A 17,560-nucleotide genomic window follows, 5' to 3' on the forward strand; every position below is an offset into this window, starting at 1 on the left:
AAACTACACAAGCGGGGGATCTCACGAATATTCATAACACACGGAGAGGTCGCGCAGGCAGTGAATGAATGAGCGCACACCACCGGATCTGCGTCCAGAAGTTTTTTCTTCGCTCACCGCCAAACGAAACGGTGTACTACTACGGCGGGTTTTCTAGTGTGACGGCGCGGATCAGAGCTCATCGATTGGCCGAACGAGACCCAACGCGGTTCAATTTGCATCTCGCGGTCCTGAAGGTGTACTACAAACCCCACCGTTGGGGACGACGACGATTTTTTAGTGGCTGGTGCTGGTCCCGATCGTCCGATTATTTGCTTCCATTCTATTAGTCCCTGGACTGTGTGTGTCTAGCACCGCACTGCCGATAGGCGGAACCGGATACAAACGACAGTAGTTAGGTTGGTGTGGTTGAACGCAAACGTGGCGAGTCCGCGACCACTCGTCCGTGGTGTAGCACGCACCCGTGCCGAGCATGCTAGAAAAGCACGTGTTACGGCTACCAAAAGTTGGGTGTGTGTAAAAAGTCGCCAAAGTTTTATCGATTCTGATGACGACGACGACGGCGACCAAAATGGTGTGGCGCTATCCGAACTAGACAACACACGATCCGGTGCATTTGTGTCCACGGAGGATCTGCAAACCCGACAGAGAGAAAGAGTGAGGATAACCGAAATAACCAGTCCCAGGAAGGAGCAACAACCGAACTACCACGCCGGTGATCATCGCGTCCGTCCGTCCGTCGTCGGTCGGTTCAAAACTTCTACGTGCAATATGAAGCATGTTGCTTGATGGTACAGGCGAACAACAAATACTATGCGCAAATACCTAGTGAGGTGAGCTACTAACCACGCAGGACGGTGTTTTCACATCTCCCGTAGTGTGACCACCGAACGCCTTGATCGCTGAGCAATCCAAAGCGAACGCCAATAGTCCTAAAGTGACCCACTAGCAGTTTTCCCCTCGTTGGCCTTGAGTTCAGCGGTAGTGCGTAGTGCGTATGGTGACTGTATGTGCTAATTATCGCCTCCCCGGCGTGTGGTTGCTCTGCTGTCTGTTTCAGTTTCGTCTGCTTTCTTGAACTCTGGCTCACAGCGTCAACGGCACCGCTGAACTATCAGTTTCTGCAGGACATCGAATATGATAAGAACGTGAAACCAGGTAAGTGGCCTGGGGGATAAACTGCCACCGGCAATGAGGTCAAGGTGTAGAGTAGTCAACAAAGAAAACAATGCCATTCTCGCTCTGCTCTGCCAGGCACACTCACGGATGTATCCGTTTCGCTGTACATTAACCGGATATCGGGCGTGGACGAGAACAAGGAAGTAAGCGCATTCGGCGCTGGGCGCCACACCAGTGAAGTGACCTCTGACTTTCGTTCTCTCTCTCTCTCTGCTCTTATCGCAAACCCCCGCGCCTTGTTTAGGAAATTTCGTTCGATGTCTTCCTCCAGATCACCTGGGAAGACCTGCGAATACAGCCCATCATGGCGAATATGGTGGGCGAGTTTGTGGATCTGACCAAAGCCGACCGGGACATGATATGGGTGCCGGATCTGTACATACGGCAGTTGCGCGAAATGAAAATGTTGACCCTCTTCGAGGAGATCTCGAGTCTTCGGTTGTACGAGAACAGCACCATTAGCTTGAGCATAGGGTACGTCAGTGACGTCTGCTTAGTAGCGGCAGTAGTAGGCTTTGCTCGTTTCGCTCTTAAATGAAACTAAAACACCCGTTATGTTTGTGGTCACCATTTTCTAGCGCCACCATCATCATCAAGTGCGACATGGACTTTGTGCTTTACCCGCTAGACGTGCAGCGATGTCCGGTCGATTTTAGTAGTTGTACGTACCCCAGCGCTAGAGCTTCAGACTCGCCCGTTTGACATTAACTCGCACGCACGCGCCCCGGTCTTTGTCTTTGCTCACAGATAAGTACCCGGTCAAGGATCTGCGTTTTCGCTGGCGAACGGACAACGCACTGTCGTTTCCCAAAGATTTCGGAAACGGGTTTTTTCGGCTTCCGAAGTACGTGGTTTCATTCTACACGGAGCAGGAATCGCAAATAGTCAATTATAGCGATGGTAAAATGATGGCAACGATGGCCACAAAAAACATACGTTACTAGATGCGTGGTTCTTCCGTTGCAGATAATCATAGTTCAGCACGGCTCGAGATCACCCTGTCACGGGAAGTGAAAAGCTATTTGCTTGAGAACTACCTTCCATCCACGCTGTTCGTTTCGATTTCCTGGGGTTCGTTCGTCGTCGTGCCAGAAATTGTGCCCGGACGGATGGTGCTGCTAGTTACCACGCTCTTATCGCTGATCACCATGTTTGACACCGTGAGGAATAATTCGCCGGACGCGCTGGAACTGAAGTGCCTTGAGGTGTGTGGCTCGTTTTTTTGTACTGTACAACTGGCCGCCGCATTACCACATTCTAATCGGTTTTACCGCAATTGAACGTATCGGGTTTCGCCTCTAGGTGTGGCTTATATCCTGTACATTGTTCGTGTTTTTCGCGCTTATGGAGTATTTCATCGTGCTATTTGGCATCCGGTACGATAAGCACTGGCGAGTCTCCAAGTCCCATCACCATCACATTTCGTCCATGCCAACGTGCCATGGACCATCCATGCCATCAATTACATTACAGTCGGCAGTGACGTTGGCACAGAGCACGATGGACACATCGGTAAGTAGTGGGATCTGAGGAACCCCAGATGAGGGCGTACCAAGGACACTCGTTTATCTTTTCTGTCTGCATCTCATCACCCGGGCGCAGATCAATTCGGCTTCCTTTCAACGTGAAAATGGGCTGGAGCCTTCCGCGGCACTCAAAGTGAGCGGCGGTGGCAACAAGATCCAGCCGCAGGATCACAGCAAAGCAACGTCCGCTTCCCTTAGCAATATTCAGGATAGTGTACAGAATGCACAGAAAGTGTCGTCCGTGATGACGAGAAAAAGGTAAGAATACTCCCCACGCTCTGGCGTGGCCAATACAACACCGGTCGACTTACCCACATCCTTCCCGGTTGTGTCCTTCTTGTGCAGGTTTCGCAACGTTGCAGATGTGGCACTAATGTATGCTGGCTCGCAGCGAGGCCGGTTGGACCAGCTATCGTTGATCATTTTTCCCGTCAGCTTCCTAATATTTACCATCTCCTATTGGACCATGTATTTAACAGAATCGAAAAAAAATTTCAAATAATATTCTTCCTCCATTGTTTCGCTAGCAGAGACCCTATAATTGATCTAGTAATAAACTGAATTGCCTGTTGTAAATTATACCGATCGAATCCGCCTTACTTACTTGTCGGCATCGCGATCTTTAGCACAAACGGCCGCCTGCGATCACCCCAAACACAAAACTTCTGTAAACAACGCAGTATTCGTACACCAAGCCACACTTCACGACTACGAAGATTTCAGTCAGAATACAATACATATTTCAATTCGATGCAAGCGATTGCGGACATGCGGGATAAAAAAATAGTAACTGAAGACAAACTTCACGGAATTCCGAACGCAACGAACAACACTAATTCGATCCACGTTTTTCTCCCGCAGTTTCAGAAGCGACTGTCAATTTATTCACGAATGACATTAAAGCTTCATACCGGTTCGCCAAAATAGCATACCTGTAGTTGCATAGCAATGTGGAGTTGTTTTGTTAGGAATAATAATGGCACAAACAAAATTATTATTGATGTCTGCGGTACCACAAAAATGGATTAATTCATCCACCTTATCTGTTAGATGCGCAGCTTTTGAATTTAATTTTCCATTAACCACCCTGTGCCGGTCGCGATTGTCAAAGTTTGACATTACACCAACGCGGTGGCCTTTTCCAAACGTAGTTGGCCTAACGTCTCCCAAACCATTCGTAACGATCTTTTGCATCGAACGCATTCCTTGTTGTGCTTTGTTTTGTGGTTGGAGATCCCAATTCGCGGCTATTGTCTGTGCCTGTGAATCCTGCGCCTTATTCTGATGAAAATAACTTTTGGTGCCATCAAAAGCTATCAGAGTTTCGAAAATGAAGACGATGTAAGTATAATCCTCCGTTACACGATATGTGCTCTTGTGTGCCGCTTGGCGTCGGGAACAAGGCGCGGTACCGATTGATGGTGATTGTTTTCTTTCGTTTCTTTGTATAACCCTTACGCCCAGGCGCACGAAGACGCCGCTCAAGATGGTGCCGGTGCGGTCGGTGGTCAAAAGCCGTGGAAATTCTGGCAACGGCGTGGTAAAAGACCCGGTGCAAGTCTACTGTCGGCTACGGCCGTTGCCTTGCGAGTCCGATCTTACCTGTTTGCGCGTTACGGACCGGCATACGGTCGTTTTGACGCCTCCGGAAATTGCCATTAACTACAAGGTGATGAACCTGAAGGAAACGCAGTATATCTACAAGCGCGTGTTCGATGACTCGGTCCGGCAGCACGACGTGTATGTGACCGTGGCGCAGCCGCTGCTGGAAGCGTTGGTGCGCGGCAAGAATGGTCTACTGTTCACGTACGGTGTCACAGGGAGCGGCAAAACGTACACCATGACCGGGGACCTTCAGCACCGCGGGATTATGCCGCGCTGTTTGGACGCTCTGTTTCGCTCGATACACGAGTGTCAGGCGGAGAAGTTCACCTTTAAATCGGATCGCTTGAATGGGTTCGAAATTCTAACCGAAGCCGAAGCACTGCTCGAACGGCAGACGGAAATGAACGCCAAACTGCTGAAAAGTTCGCGAAAGCGAGACCTGGACCAGGAGGTGGCCTCACAGGCGTCAGCGGATCCACCGGAAATTAGCGGCATCGATGAGGACAACATCTACTCAGTATTTATCAACTACGTGGAAGTGTACAACAACAGTGTCTACGATTTGCTGGAAGAAACTTCGATTCAAAAGTATGGGTTGATTTATGGGGGTACTCATTGGATTGTAAATTTAACTGCCATGCATTTATTCTTCGGTTTGTTCCATCAGGACACTGCAGTGCAAAATGATTCGTGAAGACGCGAGCCACAACATGTTTGTGCACGGCGTCACGGAGGTAGAGGTTAAGTCAGCCGATGAAGCACTGGAACTGTTCCAGATCGGTCAAAAACGTAAGCGGATGGGCCACACCATACTGAATGCCGAGTCGAGTCGCTCGCATTCCGTGTTCACCATTCGGCTGGTGCAGGCTCCGCTCGATATGAAGGGGGACAACGTGGTACAGGACCGGAGCGCAATCACCGTCAGCCAGCTGTCGTTGGTCGATCTGGCCGGCAGTGAGCGCACAAATCGGACCGGCAACACCGGGCAACGGTTGCGCGAGGCGGGCAACATCAACAACAGCTTGATGACGCTGCGCACGTGTTTGGAGATTTTGCGCGAGAACCAACAGACGTGCGGCGCCAAGAAGGTTCCGTATCGCGATTCGAAGATAACGCACCTGTTTAAAAACTACTTCGACGGCGAGGGCCAGGTGCGGATGATCGTGTGCGTTAATCCGAGGGCGGAAGACTACGACGAGACGGTTCAGGTGATGAAGTTTGCTGAAATGACGCAGGACGTGCAGATAGCACGACCGACGCCCATAAAGATCGACGTAGGGCTCACACCCGGCCGCCGTAAGGCAAACCAACTGTACAAGCAAGCTATGAGTGAGCTTACGGAGAGGCACCATCTGGCGACCACCGATCGTATGGATTACGATTTAGGGCTGGTCTACAACCTGGAACCGTTTGTGGCTGACATGAAGATGGGCACGCCGGAGAGCACGGAACTAACGCGCAAGCTGTCGGAAGTGCTAGAGCTGCGCATCAAAAAGCGGAAACTGCTCTGTGATGACTTTGACGCGCGCCAGAACCGTTTCCGGATGAATCTGCACAAGCTGGAGGGCGAAAATGTGGCCCTCCGTATGGAGAATGCTTCCATCAAAGGTGTGCTGCAACAGGGCAAGCAGAAGATCGGTGCGATGGAGAACAAGATCACGCTGTACGAAAGTTCGATCGACGATTTGAACCGTCGCAATCGGCAGCTAGAGGAACGGCTACGCCAGCTGCAGGCACAGCTGAACCAGAAGACCCAGCTGGTGAGCCAGAAAGAGTTGGAAAAGGAACGTCAGCGAAAGAAGTTTAACTCGAAGATTGCTGTCGAGTCGGAGAAAATGAGCCGCGAGCTGGAGTTGAAGCTGCAGGAACAGAAGAATAAACTGCGGCACGAGATGCGTGACAAAGAGGAGCGGCTTCGACTGGTTTCGGAGATCGTTCAGGGCGGGCCGCCGGTTGCGCGGACCAGATCGAACAGTGTCGACAGCAGCGACCAAAAGCCGGAATCAACGCCGAACGTAAAATCGTTGATCTCTGCCTATGCAACGCCGAGACCTTCACGGGTAAATTAACCAGCGAAAGGCAACCCGAACCCGTCCAGCGAACTGTCTCATAATCGTTCGTTTTCTTTCTCTCCCTATTCAACAGCCCGGAACGGCGGCATCGAATGCGCGACACCGTCGGTCCCGATCGACGGGTGAACGATGGTTGGAGCACCGTTCCGCTAATCCAGTGCCCCTCGGTACGATCCTGCAGCCGTACTACACGAACTCGAAGTCCGTCACAAAACTGAACGACAAGGATGTGGTAAATCAGAAGAACACCAAGTACTGTCTGATTTCACAGGACGCCGATACGGAGGGCGAGCTGGAAACGAAGCTGTACAAAGGCGACGTCATTCCGACCAGTGGCGGGGGGGCACAGGTGGTGTTTAAGGATGTTGAATGTTTGAAGCAGTATTCGCCCACGAAAACGCCACCCAACCCAAACCGGAAGCGCTCCAGCACGTTCATTACACCGAGTGCACCGCCACTAAGCGAGGTACAAACGACGAGCGCAAGGTGTAACAGCGCCATCGAGGGGCACTCCGGGGGACTGTCCAATAAGCGATCGAAGCACTAGAAACTTACCGCAATCGCGCACCAACTAACATTTTTTGCATTTGATTTCCATTGTCAGTTTATTTTATTGCCGTTATTTTGAAAAAATAAACCTCTCTACTACTACTGAACTGTTTCACTGGAAGTGGTGCCTGTGGTGGGTTCTGTATTTTCTGCGGCAGCGGATGACGAAGGCTTCGGGAGCGCTTGGGGCTGTGTCACGACTTCTGCCAAATTGTACTTTCGCAGCTGATAGTATTCCGGCAGAATGCCGATGCAGCAAAGGCCCTTGATTACCTCGACTATCACGGCCAGGTCCGGATTGCTCAGGTTCGCCTTATTGCCGACATTCTTCGACGTGATTAGCTGGGCCAGTTCGCGAATGACGTCGTCTCGCGAAAGTTCATTGTTTAGCCGATGGTTGAAAATGATGGCGTAGGTTTTCGGTTCCTTCAGAAAATGTCGATCGCACAGGCCGCCGACGGTGTCGATCAAGTCGCGCAGGTTGGCCCGACAAACTGCCTCGATGGGTACCATGCGAAGGATGAAGCGAGACTTTGGTTTTTTGCTGTCGCTCAAATCTTTCAGCACTCGAAGTGCCAACTCGGTCGGTTCCTTTAGAGTCGTTCGTATGAAAAGACAGTTTGTGGCGCCGCTGTCGACCTGCTGAAAGCGCATCTCTTTCGTTTTCGTTTTCCCGGCCGCTTCCGTTTCCTTCTGCAACGTTACTGAAATGTCTTCCTCGCTTTCTTCGCCCGTCTTTTCATTGGCCGCGTCGGTCGGTTCCGCTGGCGCCGCCGCAGGGCCGTACAGTAGATCTGCGTATTCGTTCAGGATGCGGTAGCTGTCCCGGGTGCAATCATGCACCCGACCGTTGCACGTTACCAGGAATCCACGTTGGCCCGGTTGCATGAAGCGATCGTTTCTGGCGTAAAAGTTACGTTTCGCGAAGTTACCTTTCTTCTGCCTGTTGTGGCCGTTGCCTTTTCCAGGCGTATTCAACTTAATTCTTTTCGAATCCGACATGTTCCGCGGTCGTTCTTTGCTCTTCCACCAGAAAATACAGCTGAAGCACAGAAAGCCGGCAGCGCGCTGCTTGTCAAAAGTGTTGTTTTCAATTTCAAATGTCACTTTTGCAGGCAGCACGATAAACAAATTGCTTACGAACAGAGACGACTTCGGAGTGCGAGTTTCATTTTAAAATATGAGTAACATTTATATTCAAGAACCTCCAACGTTCGGAAAGGTATCGTGTGCGATCTTCGTGACTTCGTGATTGCATTACTGTAATGAGTTCCGTGCCCGTTTTTAGGTTCTGCTCAAAACTTCCGTTGGTGACATCGATATCGAACTGTGGTCGAAGGAATGCCCGCTGGCTTGTCGTAACTTTGTGCAGCTCTGCCTCGACGGCTACTACGATGGAACGATCTTTCACCGCCTCGTCAAGGGGTTCATTGTGCAAGGCGGTGACCCGAACGGTGACGGAACGGGCGGGGAGTCGGCGTTCGGGCACACCTTCAAGGATGAATTCCACTCTCGACTGCGCTACGTTCGCCGAGGGCTGGTCGGAATGGCGAATTCGGGCAAAAACGACAATGGATCTCAGTTTTTCTTCACACTGTCCGCTACACCGGAATTGCAGAACCAGAATACACTGTTCGCCAAGGTTACGGGCGATACGGTTTACAATATGCTAAAGCTGGAGGAAGGCGAGGTGTACGAAACTGAACGGCCGCACTATCCGCACCGCATCATCCGGAGCGAGGTGCTCAACAATCCGTTTGACGACATTGTACCTCGTAATGCGGCAGACCAAGCAAAACAGCCGGCCGATGAGGGTGCTCGGAAAAGGCGAAAAGAAAAGGGCGTCAAAAACTTTGGCCTTCTTTCGTTCGGTGACGAAGCCGAGGAGGAAGAGCAGGAAATGAACGTCTTGATTCAGAAGACATCCAGCAGTGCTCGTGGGAAGTCGTCACACGACGTGCTCGATGATCCCAAATTGAGCAAACAATCCATCGAACACACAGTTAGCCATCAAGGCACGTCAATGGATGCAGATGCCGAGAGCGATTCGTTCGATGCGCGGATCGATCGTGCATCCGAAGAACGGTCCAAAGGCATCACCCGAGATGAAGACATTAAATTGGTTCGCGATAAGCTAAAGCGTAAACCATCTGCCGAAAAGCGCGCGCAGGAGGAACTGCGCGCCCAAACTGAATCCGACACCGACTCTGATGGTTATCAGTTGGATGGTGCGAAGAAAAAGTGCAAACGCGAGGAGGCAGAGAAAATTCGCCAAGAGATAACCAAACTAAAGCGCGACTATCACACCGATAAACAGTCGAAGGACAAGAAAAAAGAGAAAGAAGAGGCCAAAGTTTCGAAAAAAGAATCCCGCAAGGAAGTGATGAAAGATGTGCTGAGGGTTCAGGAGGAGTACGCACAGAAGAGCAGTCAGCTCCCGAAGAAAGGTAGCTCGAGAGAAAACTTTACCATGCAATTGTTGCAAAAGTTTAAATCGAAATTGCTAACGGCGCACGAGCGTGACGAATCGACGAGCGAAGGCACGGTGGCAGCGACCGAAGAAGACGCGGAAAAAGACATCCAGGGAGACAATTGGTTATCGCATCGATTGGAGTTCGAACAGAAGGATCCCATTTTGGCGAAAGATGCAGCCACCAAGGACGACGATTGGTACGACGTTTACGATCCCCGCAATCCGCTCAACAAACGAAAACGAGGCGCCAAACAGGACGGTGTCAAAGCGGCAAAGAAATGAAAAAATCCAGCTTTGAAATGTATCATCAGAAAGTGACGAATATGTGTATATATGTATGTGTGTATTTAAATTACTAAACCTAAGCCGCAGCATCCTACCAGCCTACGTTGATGGTTTCCGAGCGAAGCCATCTACTTTTGCACGGAATGTGTCACAATAATGTTACGCTGTGAAACCATGTCAATTGTCCCTGCACTGTGGTGACATCTAATGTTAGCTTAATTTGTATAAAACAACAGGTACCAGCGTTAGATAGTTATTTGTTGCAACGTAGACAATAACGAGTTCACGTCGCTGTCGATTTCGCTTTTCACGTTCAAGGTGCTGATCTGGTCAACTATGTCATCGAAATCGAGCTGTCGCTCCCGCACTCGTTCAAGCTGTTCGGAAAACTCCGCAAACATTTGTTCTAACTTTTCCTGACTGAACCCGAGCTCTCGTTGTTGGTGCTGTAGCAGTGGGTTTCGCAGTTGCTTCTTGAACACGGAGAATATAAGTTCGCAGATCGCAATCGTCTTCTCACGATGTCTATGAATGTCGCTCTGCGTGAGTTTCTGCATTTTTGATATGATACGCTCCGACAGGCGTAGTTTGCCGATGGCAATATCCAAGGCCAGCAAACCGTTCGAGTCACGCAGAAGTACGTTCGTCCCGTAATCTAGTAGCATTTGCACAACATCGATACCGTCTGTGCAGGACGCCAAATGCAGCGGTGTATTCAGATTCATGTCCCGGATGTTCGGATCAGCTCCGTTTTGCAGTAGAATCTTAATCGTGTCACGAAAGCCGCGACTGCACGAGATGTGCAATGCGGATCGCATGTAGTAGCTTTCGTGCGTATTAGGCGACATCCCCCTCTCGATCATTTCTTTCACCATCTCAGAGTTGTTGTGTGCTACGGCCTCTAGGAATCGCTTTTCCAAACACCCCGACCGTCGTGAGGCCACGTATGGCGCAGAGCGTGAGTAGTGTTTCGTTCCTTGGCGGGCTTTAAAGGTGTTCCTAGTAGAGCTTGTCTCCGTTGGGGACTCGGTTACTTCCGCTTTCTCAGGATCTTTCGACGGCGATGCTTCCGTGTCCTTTCCAACGGGTACTGCCACTAGCTGAACATCCATCCCGCCTATCGATCTATGGCTTCGGATTTCCACTTTCTGCTACAACCACTACAAAATTAGGTAAACTTCATGCAACTTTTGTTGTGCTGCTTTACCAATGTGCTTATTTTCGTTGTTTTGATCCTCTCCAAATCATGTGACAGCTGAATGCTGTTTTGACAGCTTGTTTTCGCGGTCATTCTGAAATCCGGTTCAAACTGCTTCAAAACAAAATTTTAGATTTTTTATTGTTTCTTGATTTCATAAAAATTCCCCTCGGGCAAAGATTCAGAGCACATTTGGATCGTTTTCCGCTTTACCCCGGTGGCCATCCCAGCTGCCGACCACCGATAACGTGCAAGTGAATGTGAAAAACAGTCTGGCATCCGTAATCGCCGTTGTTGATCACTAAGCGAAACCCGAGCGGTGCTTTAGACCTTCCCAGCTGACCGGCCACGTGCAGTAAATGACCGAGAATCTGTAGAAAAAAGCGACCAAAGTATCGTCTAGTACTGTAAACTAGAACTACGCTTCACAGTTACCTCCGTGTCCGACTGTTTGCAGTCTTCTAGTTTTGCTATTTTTCTTTTCGGTATCACGAGAAAATGCACGGGAGCCTGTGGGGCAACGTCGTTGAAGGCCAAACATTTTTCATCCTCGTAGATTACATCGGCAGGGATCTTTTTCTGTATGATTTTGTCAAAAATCGTATCAGCATCTTTGACCGCGGGCTTTGGTTTATCACTGCCGCCACTTTGGCTCAGCAGCCGTACACAATATTGTGTCGGCCGAACTACGTTGCCGGTAAGCCTCTGAAAAGCAGCGGCAAGCATTACACCGTGAGTTAACGATTGTTATACACAAAACACAATTCGCGTTACACAATTGTTTTCCCGAGGAATAAAGATTCGGTCTATTTTGACAAATCTGAAATGAACAAGGTCCTTCCCGAGGTATGTATATACTCTTGCTTTCGTTTCTACGATGGTTCATGGTTCGGTTCAAAGCAGCAGGCGCTGACAGCTGAATGGTAAACAATCGCCAGGGCGCTGTTCTTAATTGTGAACGATTGTAACACCAATAAACATGTCCGACGACAAAGCGATTCCGAAGACGGACTACAAGCTTGAACCTGACTCAGAACTGCGGTTCGAAATAGAAAATAAAAATGAAAAAGTAGCGGTTGTGGTGAGTATAAACAAGCTTTTACCTACGGCGCGGCCAGGATTGTCCAAGCATGTTTAGTGCCCCACTTTACTTTTAGCTGCTGAATGGCCAAGCGGAACTGTTCGGCACAGAACTGGTGGTGAAAAAGCCGTATGAATTTGTGACTGGAGCTAAGGTAGCCATATTCACGTACCACGGTTGCACCATTGAGCTACGAGGAAAACCGGACGTAGCGTACGTTGCCAAGGAAACGCCGATGGTAATGTACTTGAACGCCAACTCGGCGCTCGAGCATTTGAGAAAAAAAGCGGAACAAGAGGATGCCCAAGGCCCGATCGTGATGGTCGTTGGTCCAATGGACGTCGGCAAAACGACACTGTGCCGAATATTTCTGAACTACGCCGTGCGTCTCGGGCGTAGACCAATTTACGTTGACCTGGACGTAGGCCAAGGAGGAATTGCCATTCCCGGTACAATCGGAGCGTTGCTCGTAGAGAGACCTTCTCCGGTAGCTGACGGATTTTCCCAGCAAGCGCCGCTTGTTTATCACTACGGTCATAACTCTCCATCGGGAAATAAAACATTCTACGATGTGCTCATCTCGAAATTGGCCGAAACCACACTCGAGCGGCTACAGGCCAACAAGAAGGCCAAATCGTCGGGCATGATCATAAACACCTGCGGATGGGTTAAAGGTTCCGGCTACTCGCACATCCTGCACACGGTGACCGCGTTCGAAGTGACCGCAATATTCGTGCTGGATCAGGAGCGCCTCTACAACGAGTTGCTGAGAGACGTAAAGCGGAACGTTCAGGTGGTGTTTCTGCCGAAAAGTGGGGGAGTCGTTGAGCGTACGCGATCGCAGCGCACGGAGTCTCGAGATCAACGTATTAGAGAGTACTTCTATGGCTCGAAGATGCCATTATTTCCTCATAGCTTCGATGTGAAGTTTGCCGATATAAAGATTTTCAAAGTAGGTTCGCCGCCACTGCCCGATTCCTGCTTGCCGTTGGGCATGAAGGCCGAAGACAACTACACCAAGCTGGTGGCCGTTCTACCCGGTCCACAGTTGTTGCATCACATACTGGCGGTAAGTTTTGCCGAGAACACGGACGAGAACGTGATTCAAACGAATATCGCTGGATTCATTTGCGTGACGAACGTCAACATGGAGAAACAGGTGCTCACAATTCTATCGCCGCAGCCACGTCCTTTACCTCAAACGATTCTACTAGTTTCGGATCTACAATTTATGGATAGTCATTAAGCAAGAACTGATAATGTTAACTTTCTGTTTCAATAAAGAAGCATTCTGAGCTGTTACACTCCCCACTCACTTTGCGTAGCTAAGCGGAGGACGCGTCTGACCGATCGCAATCGTAGGAAAACTTTCCGCAAATGCTTTCTTCATGGCCGTTACCCAGTCGCCTTGCTGCAGAATGACTGAAATGCGCTCGTTAAGAGCCCGTTGTTCCTTCCGAGCTGCATCTAAGGCCCCGCGATTTGTTTCAGCTATGATTTTAAAGGCCATTTCCGGACAGATATTGATGGTGGTCATAATGAAACAATCGAAACCCGCAGCCACAGCCCCGCACAAGATGGTATCGGCTCCTAGAAAGATTTGACGACCCTCCTTCAAGCAAGCGCTGCCTTGGTCGAGATCTCCGCTCGTATACTTAATGCCTCGAAAATTGGCTATCTTTTTTTCGGCCAAATCAAGGAACGTTGGCATGTGAACTGCAAGGAAAAGTGTAAATCAAAAGACTGATACCCTAGCATCAGAGCACCACCTGGCGCTTACCGTTTACATCGGTGAACATCGGAATGTGGTAATAGAAAAATGGGATGGTTGGGCAATGCTTTGCCACTGCTCCCAAGAAAGATACTAACGATTCGCTAGTCTTGGGCTTGAAGTACAATTCCGGTAGACAAAGAACGGCATCGGCGTCGATCTTTGCAGCGTGTGTGGCCAACTGCACTACATCCGGAAACGGTGCCCCTCCGATTTGCACCATCATCGTTATGCCATGCTTTCGGCACGATCGTTGCCAAGCCTCCGTCACAGCGATGCGTTCCCCGACGCTCAGCAGCATTCCCTCGCCGGAGGTACCGTTGACAAGGATTCCGCCTACGTTCTTTGCCTTTAGCATGAGAACGTACGGTTCAATAGCGTCGAGGTTTATCTCTTCACTACGATATTAAACTGAATCAATTAGAGTTGCCAGTTTGTAAAAACGTAACTTACCATCCATTCAAGTAAGGTGTGAAAACGGGAGCCATCAAACCCTTAAAGTTGAACTGCTTCATCGTAACGTAGGTTCGGCCACGGTCCGCAAGAAATTAAAACGGTTCTGAAGAGATATAAATTCGCCGAGCAATCCGTCCTTCCATATACGAGTTGTTTTTTGTTTACATTCGCTTTTTTAAATCTCCGTTATCTCTATCGTGACGATGTTTGCACCGAACAATAGGAACGATTCCATCGATGCCGTAACGTTATTAAATGGAGGGGGTTTTGCAGTCTGTAGGAATTGTACAAACATTGAAACTCTTTGAAATATTTTGCCTATCGCTCAAGAAGTCCAAATATTTAGTGGTTTTTTTAAATTGACTGTTTTGTGTTAATAAGAAATTAAAAAACCCAAAAAAAATCCGTATTTTAGCTGTCCTTAGTCTTCAAAAATCATTTCTTACATTTTACATTTTACAAAATTACACCCAAACCGGTCTAAACTGAATAACGGTTGCTTCAAGCGTCTGCTGCTGAAGCAACAAACTGACAACTATCTTGAATTGGAAAAGTTTTCTATCACAGTTTCCGCTTGTGTTGCCTCTCGCTCTGCCCGCAGCGTAGCCTAGAGTGTAAGCGGGACCACTATCTGGCGTGTCGGTGCATTTTCGCGCCTCACTCAACTGATGTCATATTCGTTGGAAGCCCTTGTTCGAGTCGATCGGCTTTGCGTTTCGTCGTGTGTTGAGGTACTTTGTAAGTAATCCGGGAAAAGTGTAATTAACTAATCGTTTCCACCGCAAAAAGAGCGCCTCTTAAGTGTACAAACTAGTGACGGCAACGTTCCGATGGCGGGAGCCGGGAATAAGTAGTCTGGAAAATGTACATCGTAAATTGTGTGATGTGCGACAGAACCGGCAGCGGCTGCGAAAATTGCCGGCGTAAGCCGCCGAGCGCGGTTGATGAAGAGAAATGTACATGGTGATGGTAGCAGCGCGGGAAGCGTCATGAATTATTAGAAAATGCGCGAGATCGGTGCTTCCATTGGTATCGCCCAGTTCCCGCTTTCTGCTGGGCGCTCTGATGCTGTGTGTAGTTGCGGAAGCGAAATAATGCTCACGCCAGCATCTGCTGCTCCTTAGGGCCGGCGGCGCGGAAACAGAAGCGTGCGCTGGCTGAAACTTTGACAGCAGTGACTTTCCGTTCGGACTCGTCGATGTCTCAACTGTCGCAATTCGGTCCATCATGGTGATGAGTCCGATCCGATCCTTTTTCCGGCCTAACTCCGGTTACACTTTTTTGGGAAGGAAAACCAACGCAACGGTGTTTGTATTTCTGCGTTACTTGGATCCCGAACGAGGGCATATTTCGCCTTGTAAGGGAGACAGCTTCACACAAGCCATGATTGGTTACTTCAACGGCGCGCTTTTAGATGCTTTATTTGTCGCTAACAGAATCAGAATTGGTTCACAGTGAAAGCAAATTTCTTTTTCTTCTCGGACTGTCTCCTGGCGAATGGCTGTTTTCTGTAGTTGCCAACGAAGGGCTAAATAACCTTCGGGTTACAGAGACTAGTGCAAAGATTTTCACTGATGCGATCAATGTTGCCAAAGGATCGAGGGCGCGTCGGTAGTAACTGTGCTGCTGCTGTCATTGCGAAGAACTTTCTCGACGCGCTCGGCGCGCTTTTATCGATACAATATTTTTTCGCCCAAAAACATGAATACACGCGCGCGCCTTACTGGTAGCTCTGCTGGCTGGGAGGATATTTTAAGAAGCGTAGAAATGGCGACAGTTCCGGGAAAACGATTTTGGGCGCGCTTTATTCGCATGAAAGTTATAGAAAAATATATTTTTAATTTTTTCCCCTTATTTTGTTCGGTCGTATGCATTGTAGACGCACTTCAGAGGAACAAGGACATCTGCTGGTCATACTGTGTTGAATTTGCTGAGAAACAACTGGTATCTCGACGAGACTGCAAAGCCACCCGATCGCTGCTCTGTTTTCTGGTGCATTTCCGACACTATCACCCAAATAACAATGGCAGAAGCGGATATGCCCACGTTCAAATGCGTCCTGGTTGGGGATGGTGGTACCGGTAAAACGACATTCGTCAAACGGCACATGACGGGCGAGTTCGAAAAAAAGTATGTGGCTACCCTCGGCGTCGAAGTGCACCCGCTGGTGTTCCACACGAACCGTGGAGCGATTCGGTTCAACGTGTGGGACACTGCCGGACAGGAGAAGTTCGGCGGCTTGCGCGATGGCTACTACATCCAGGGACAGTGTGCCATCATTATGTTCGACGTGACTTCGCGCGTGACGTACAAAAACGTTCCGAACTGGCACCGAGATCTGGTGCGAGTGTGCGAAAACATACCGATCGTCCTGTGCGGCAACAAGGTAGACATCAAGGACCGCAAAGTGAAAGCAAAGTCGATTGTGTTCCACCGGAAGAAGAATCTGCAGGTAAGCATATCACCAGCCAGACCTCTCGCGCACTTGACTGCTGCTGGCCATCAACGTAACCGCAGCGTGTCTCTGTTGATTGTTGCCTAATCATTTGCTTTTGTTTCACTCTACCCCCAACACAACAAGTACTACGATATCTCGGCCAAGTCGAACTACAACTTTGAGAAACCTTTCCTGTGGTTGGCCCGCAAGCTGGTCGGTGATCCGAACCTGGAGTTCGTTGCCATGCCCGCCCTGCTGCCACCCGAGGTTAAAATGGATAAGGACTGGCAAGTGCAGATCGAGAAAGATTTGGAAGAAGCACAGGCCACAGCGCTGCCGGACGAGGACGAGGATTTGTAAGGACGCGTCACCCGGACGGAGGAAGGATACCTTTTTCGGCGTATCGCCCTAATTTGATTTTGTAACGATAATTGGAAGAGAAGGAGGAGGCAGGTGCTGCGGTGCGTATCAAGACTCACAACAGCGAAACACGGAACCCGCGGTGTACGAAGGGATTAGGCAAGACTCAAAGGAGGTTACACAAAAGGAGGTTAGTTTTGGATACGTTTTGCAAACTAGAAGCAGCAGACAGCAGGAATGTTTGAGTTTCCCTTTAATTTTACTATTACAATGTACCCCAGCAAGTGATCAGGAGATAAATCGCGTAAAATACAGCAGCGCTCGCGCACTTATTCCAGAAATGAGACACGAAAAATATACGATCTTTTGTGTGTTTTTCTTCCCTTTTGCGACTTGAGAATGCTGTCTCGAGCTGTCTTAGTCCAAGGCTGATTGTGCGTAATTTAAGCAGCTTAAGAATTGCAGGTTTAGTTCTTGTTTACCGATAGATTGGTGTCTGTGTGTCTTAGCGTGGCCACATTATAAACGAAATAAAAGCAAACAAACGATTGATGTCTACAATATCTAA

General features: G+C 49.3%; 9 protein-coding genes across 9 annotated transcripts; 5 read left to right on the plus strand and 4 right to left on the minus strand.

The window, feature by feature from the left end:
* Window positions 1–788: 788 nt before the first annotated feature.
* Window positions 789–3,207, plus strand: LOC131215919 (glycine receptor subunit alpha-2-like). The gene is made up of 10 exons (XM_058210313.1): window positions 789–828; window positions 1,093–1,158; window positions 1,255–1,322; window positions 1,424–1,653; window positions 1,758–1,840; window positions 1,927–2,079; window positions 2,146–2,384; window positions 2,482–2,691; window positions 2,782–2,963; window positions 3,051–3,207. The coding sequence occupies exons 1-10, from the start codon at window positions 789–791 to the stop codon at window positions 3,205–3,207; spliced, it is 1,428 nt and encodes a 475-aa protein (XP_058066296.1).
* A 727-nt stretch (window positions 3,208–3,934) lies between these two features.
* Window positions 3,935–6,929, plus strand: LOC131206359 (kinesin-like protein KIF23). The gene is made up of 4 exons (XM_058198887.1): window positions 3,935–4,046; window positions 4,170–4,898; window positions 4,978–6,370; window positions 6,456–6,929. The coding sequence occupies exons 1-4, from the start codon at window positions 4,036–4,038 to the stop codon at window positions 6,927–6,929; spliced, it is 2,607 nt and encodes an 868-aa protein (XP_058054870.1). The 5' UTR covers window positions 3,935–4,035.
* Window positions 6,930–6,975: 46 nt separating this feature from the next.
* LOC131206367 (THUMP domain-containing protein 1 homolog) lies at window positions 6,976–7,946 on the minus strand. The gene has a single exon (XM_058198899.1). It carries the CDS (start codon window positions 7,931–7,933, stop codon window positions 7,031–7,033), a length of 903 nt encoding a protein of 300 aa, XP_058054882.1. The 5' UTR covers window positions 7,934–7,946; the 3' UTR covers window positions 6,976–7,030.
* Window positions 7,947–8,057: 111 nt separating this feature from the next.
* On the plus strand, window positions 8,058–10,367 carry LOC131205538 (spliceosome-associated protein CWC27 homolog). Its single transcript, XM_058197668.1, has 2 exons — window positions 8,058–8,153; window positions 8,220–10,367. The coding sequence occupies exons 1-2, from the start codon at window positions 8,112–8,114 to the stop codon at window positions 9,684–9,686; spliced, it is 1,509 nt and encodes a 502-aa protein (XP_058053651.1). The 5' UTR covers window positions 8,058–8,111; the 3' UTR covers window positions 9,687–10,367.
* LOC131205540 (ankyrin repeat domain-containing protein 54-like) lies at window positions 9,735–10,893 on the minus strand. Its single transcript, XM_058197670.1, has one exon. The coding sequence runs from the start codon at window positions 10,799–10,801 to the stop codon at window positions 9,935–9,937; it is 867 nt and encodes a 288-aa protein (XP_058053653.1). The 5' UTR covers window positions 10,802–10,893; the 3' UTR covers window positions 9,735–9,934.
* Window positions 10,894–10,996: 103 nt separating this feature from the next.
* LOC131205542 (uncharacterized HIT-like protein Synpcc7942_1390) lies at window positions 10,997–11,690 on the minus strand. The gene is made up of 2 exons (XM_058197672.1): window positions 11,323–11,690; window positions 10,997–11,258 (listed from the first exon to the last, which is right to left on the minus strand). The coding sequence occupies exons 1-2, from the start codon at window positions 11,611–11,613 to the stop codon at window positions 11,097–11,099; spliced, it is 453 nt and encodes a 150-aa protein (XP_058053655.1). The 5' UTR covers window positions 11,614–11,690; the 3' UTR covers window positions 10,997–11,096.
* Window positions 11,691–11,817: 127 nt separating this feature from the next.
* On the plus strand, window positions 11,818–13,273 carry LOC131205539 (protein CLP1 homolog). The gene is made up of 2 exons (XM_058197669.1): window positions 11,818–11,968; window positions 12,045–13,273. The coding sequence occupies exons 1-2, from the start codon at window positions 11,867–11,869 to the stop codon at window positions 13,212–13,214; spliced, it is 1,272 nt and encodes a 423-aa protein (XP_058053652.1). The 5' UTR covers window positions 11,818–11,866; the 3' UTR covers window positions 13,215–13,273.
* On the minus strand, window positions 13,229–14,331 carry LOC131205541 (N-acetylneuraminate lyase A-like). The gene is made up of 3 exons (XM_058197671.1): window positions 14,193–14,331; window positions 13,749–14,137; window positions 13,229–13,684 (listed from the first exon to the last, which is right to left on the minus strand). The coding sequence occupies exons 1-3, from the start codon at window positions 14,252–14,254 to the stop codon at window positions 13,281–13,283; spliced, it is 855 nt and encodes a 284-aa protein (XP_058053654.1). The 5' UTR covers window positions 14,255–14,331; the 3' UTR covers window positions 13,229–13,280.
* Window positions 14,332–14,884: 553 nt separating this feature from the next.
* LOC131210893 (GTP-binding nuclear protein Ran) lies at window positions 14,885–17,535 on the plus strand. Its single transcript, XM_058204247.1, has 3 exons — window positions 14,885–14,933; window positions 16,075–16,647; window positions 16,777–17,535. The coding sequence occupies exons 2-3, from the start codon at window positions 16,219–16,221 to the stop codon at window positions 16,990–16,992; spliced, it is 645 nt and encodes a 214-aa protein (XP_058060230.1). The 5' UTR covers window positions 14,885–14,933; window positions 16,075–16,218; the 3' UTR covers window positions 16,993–17,535.
* The last annotated feature ends 25 nt before the right edge of the window (window positions 17,536–17,560 follow it).

This window comes from Anopheles bellator, chromosome 1 (genome assembly GCF_943735745.2).
Source record: "Anopheles bellator chromosome 1, idAnoBellAS_SP24_06.2, whole genome shotgun sequence".
Taxonomy (NCBI): Eukaryota; Metazoa; Arthropoda; class Insecta; order Diptera; family Culicidae; genus Anopheles; species Anopheles bellator.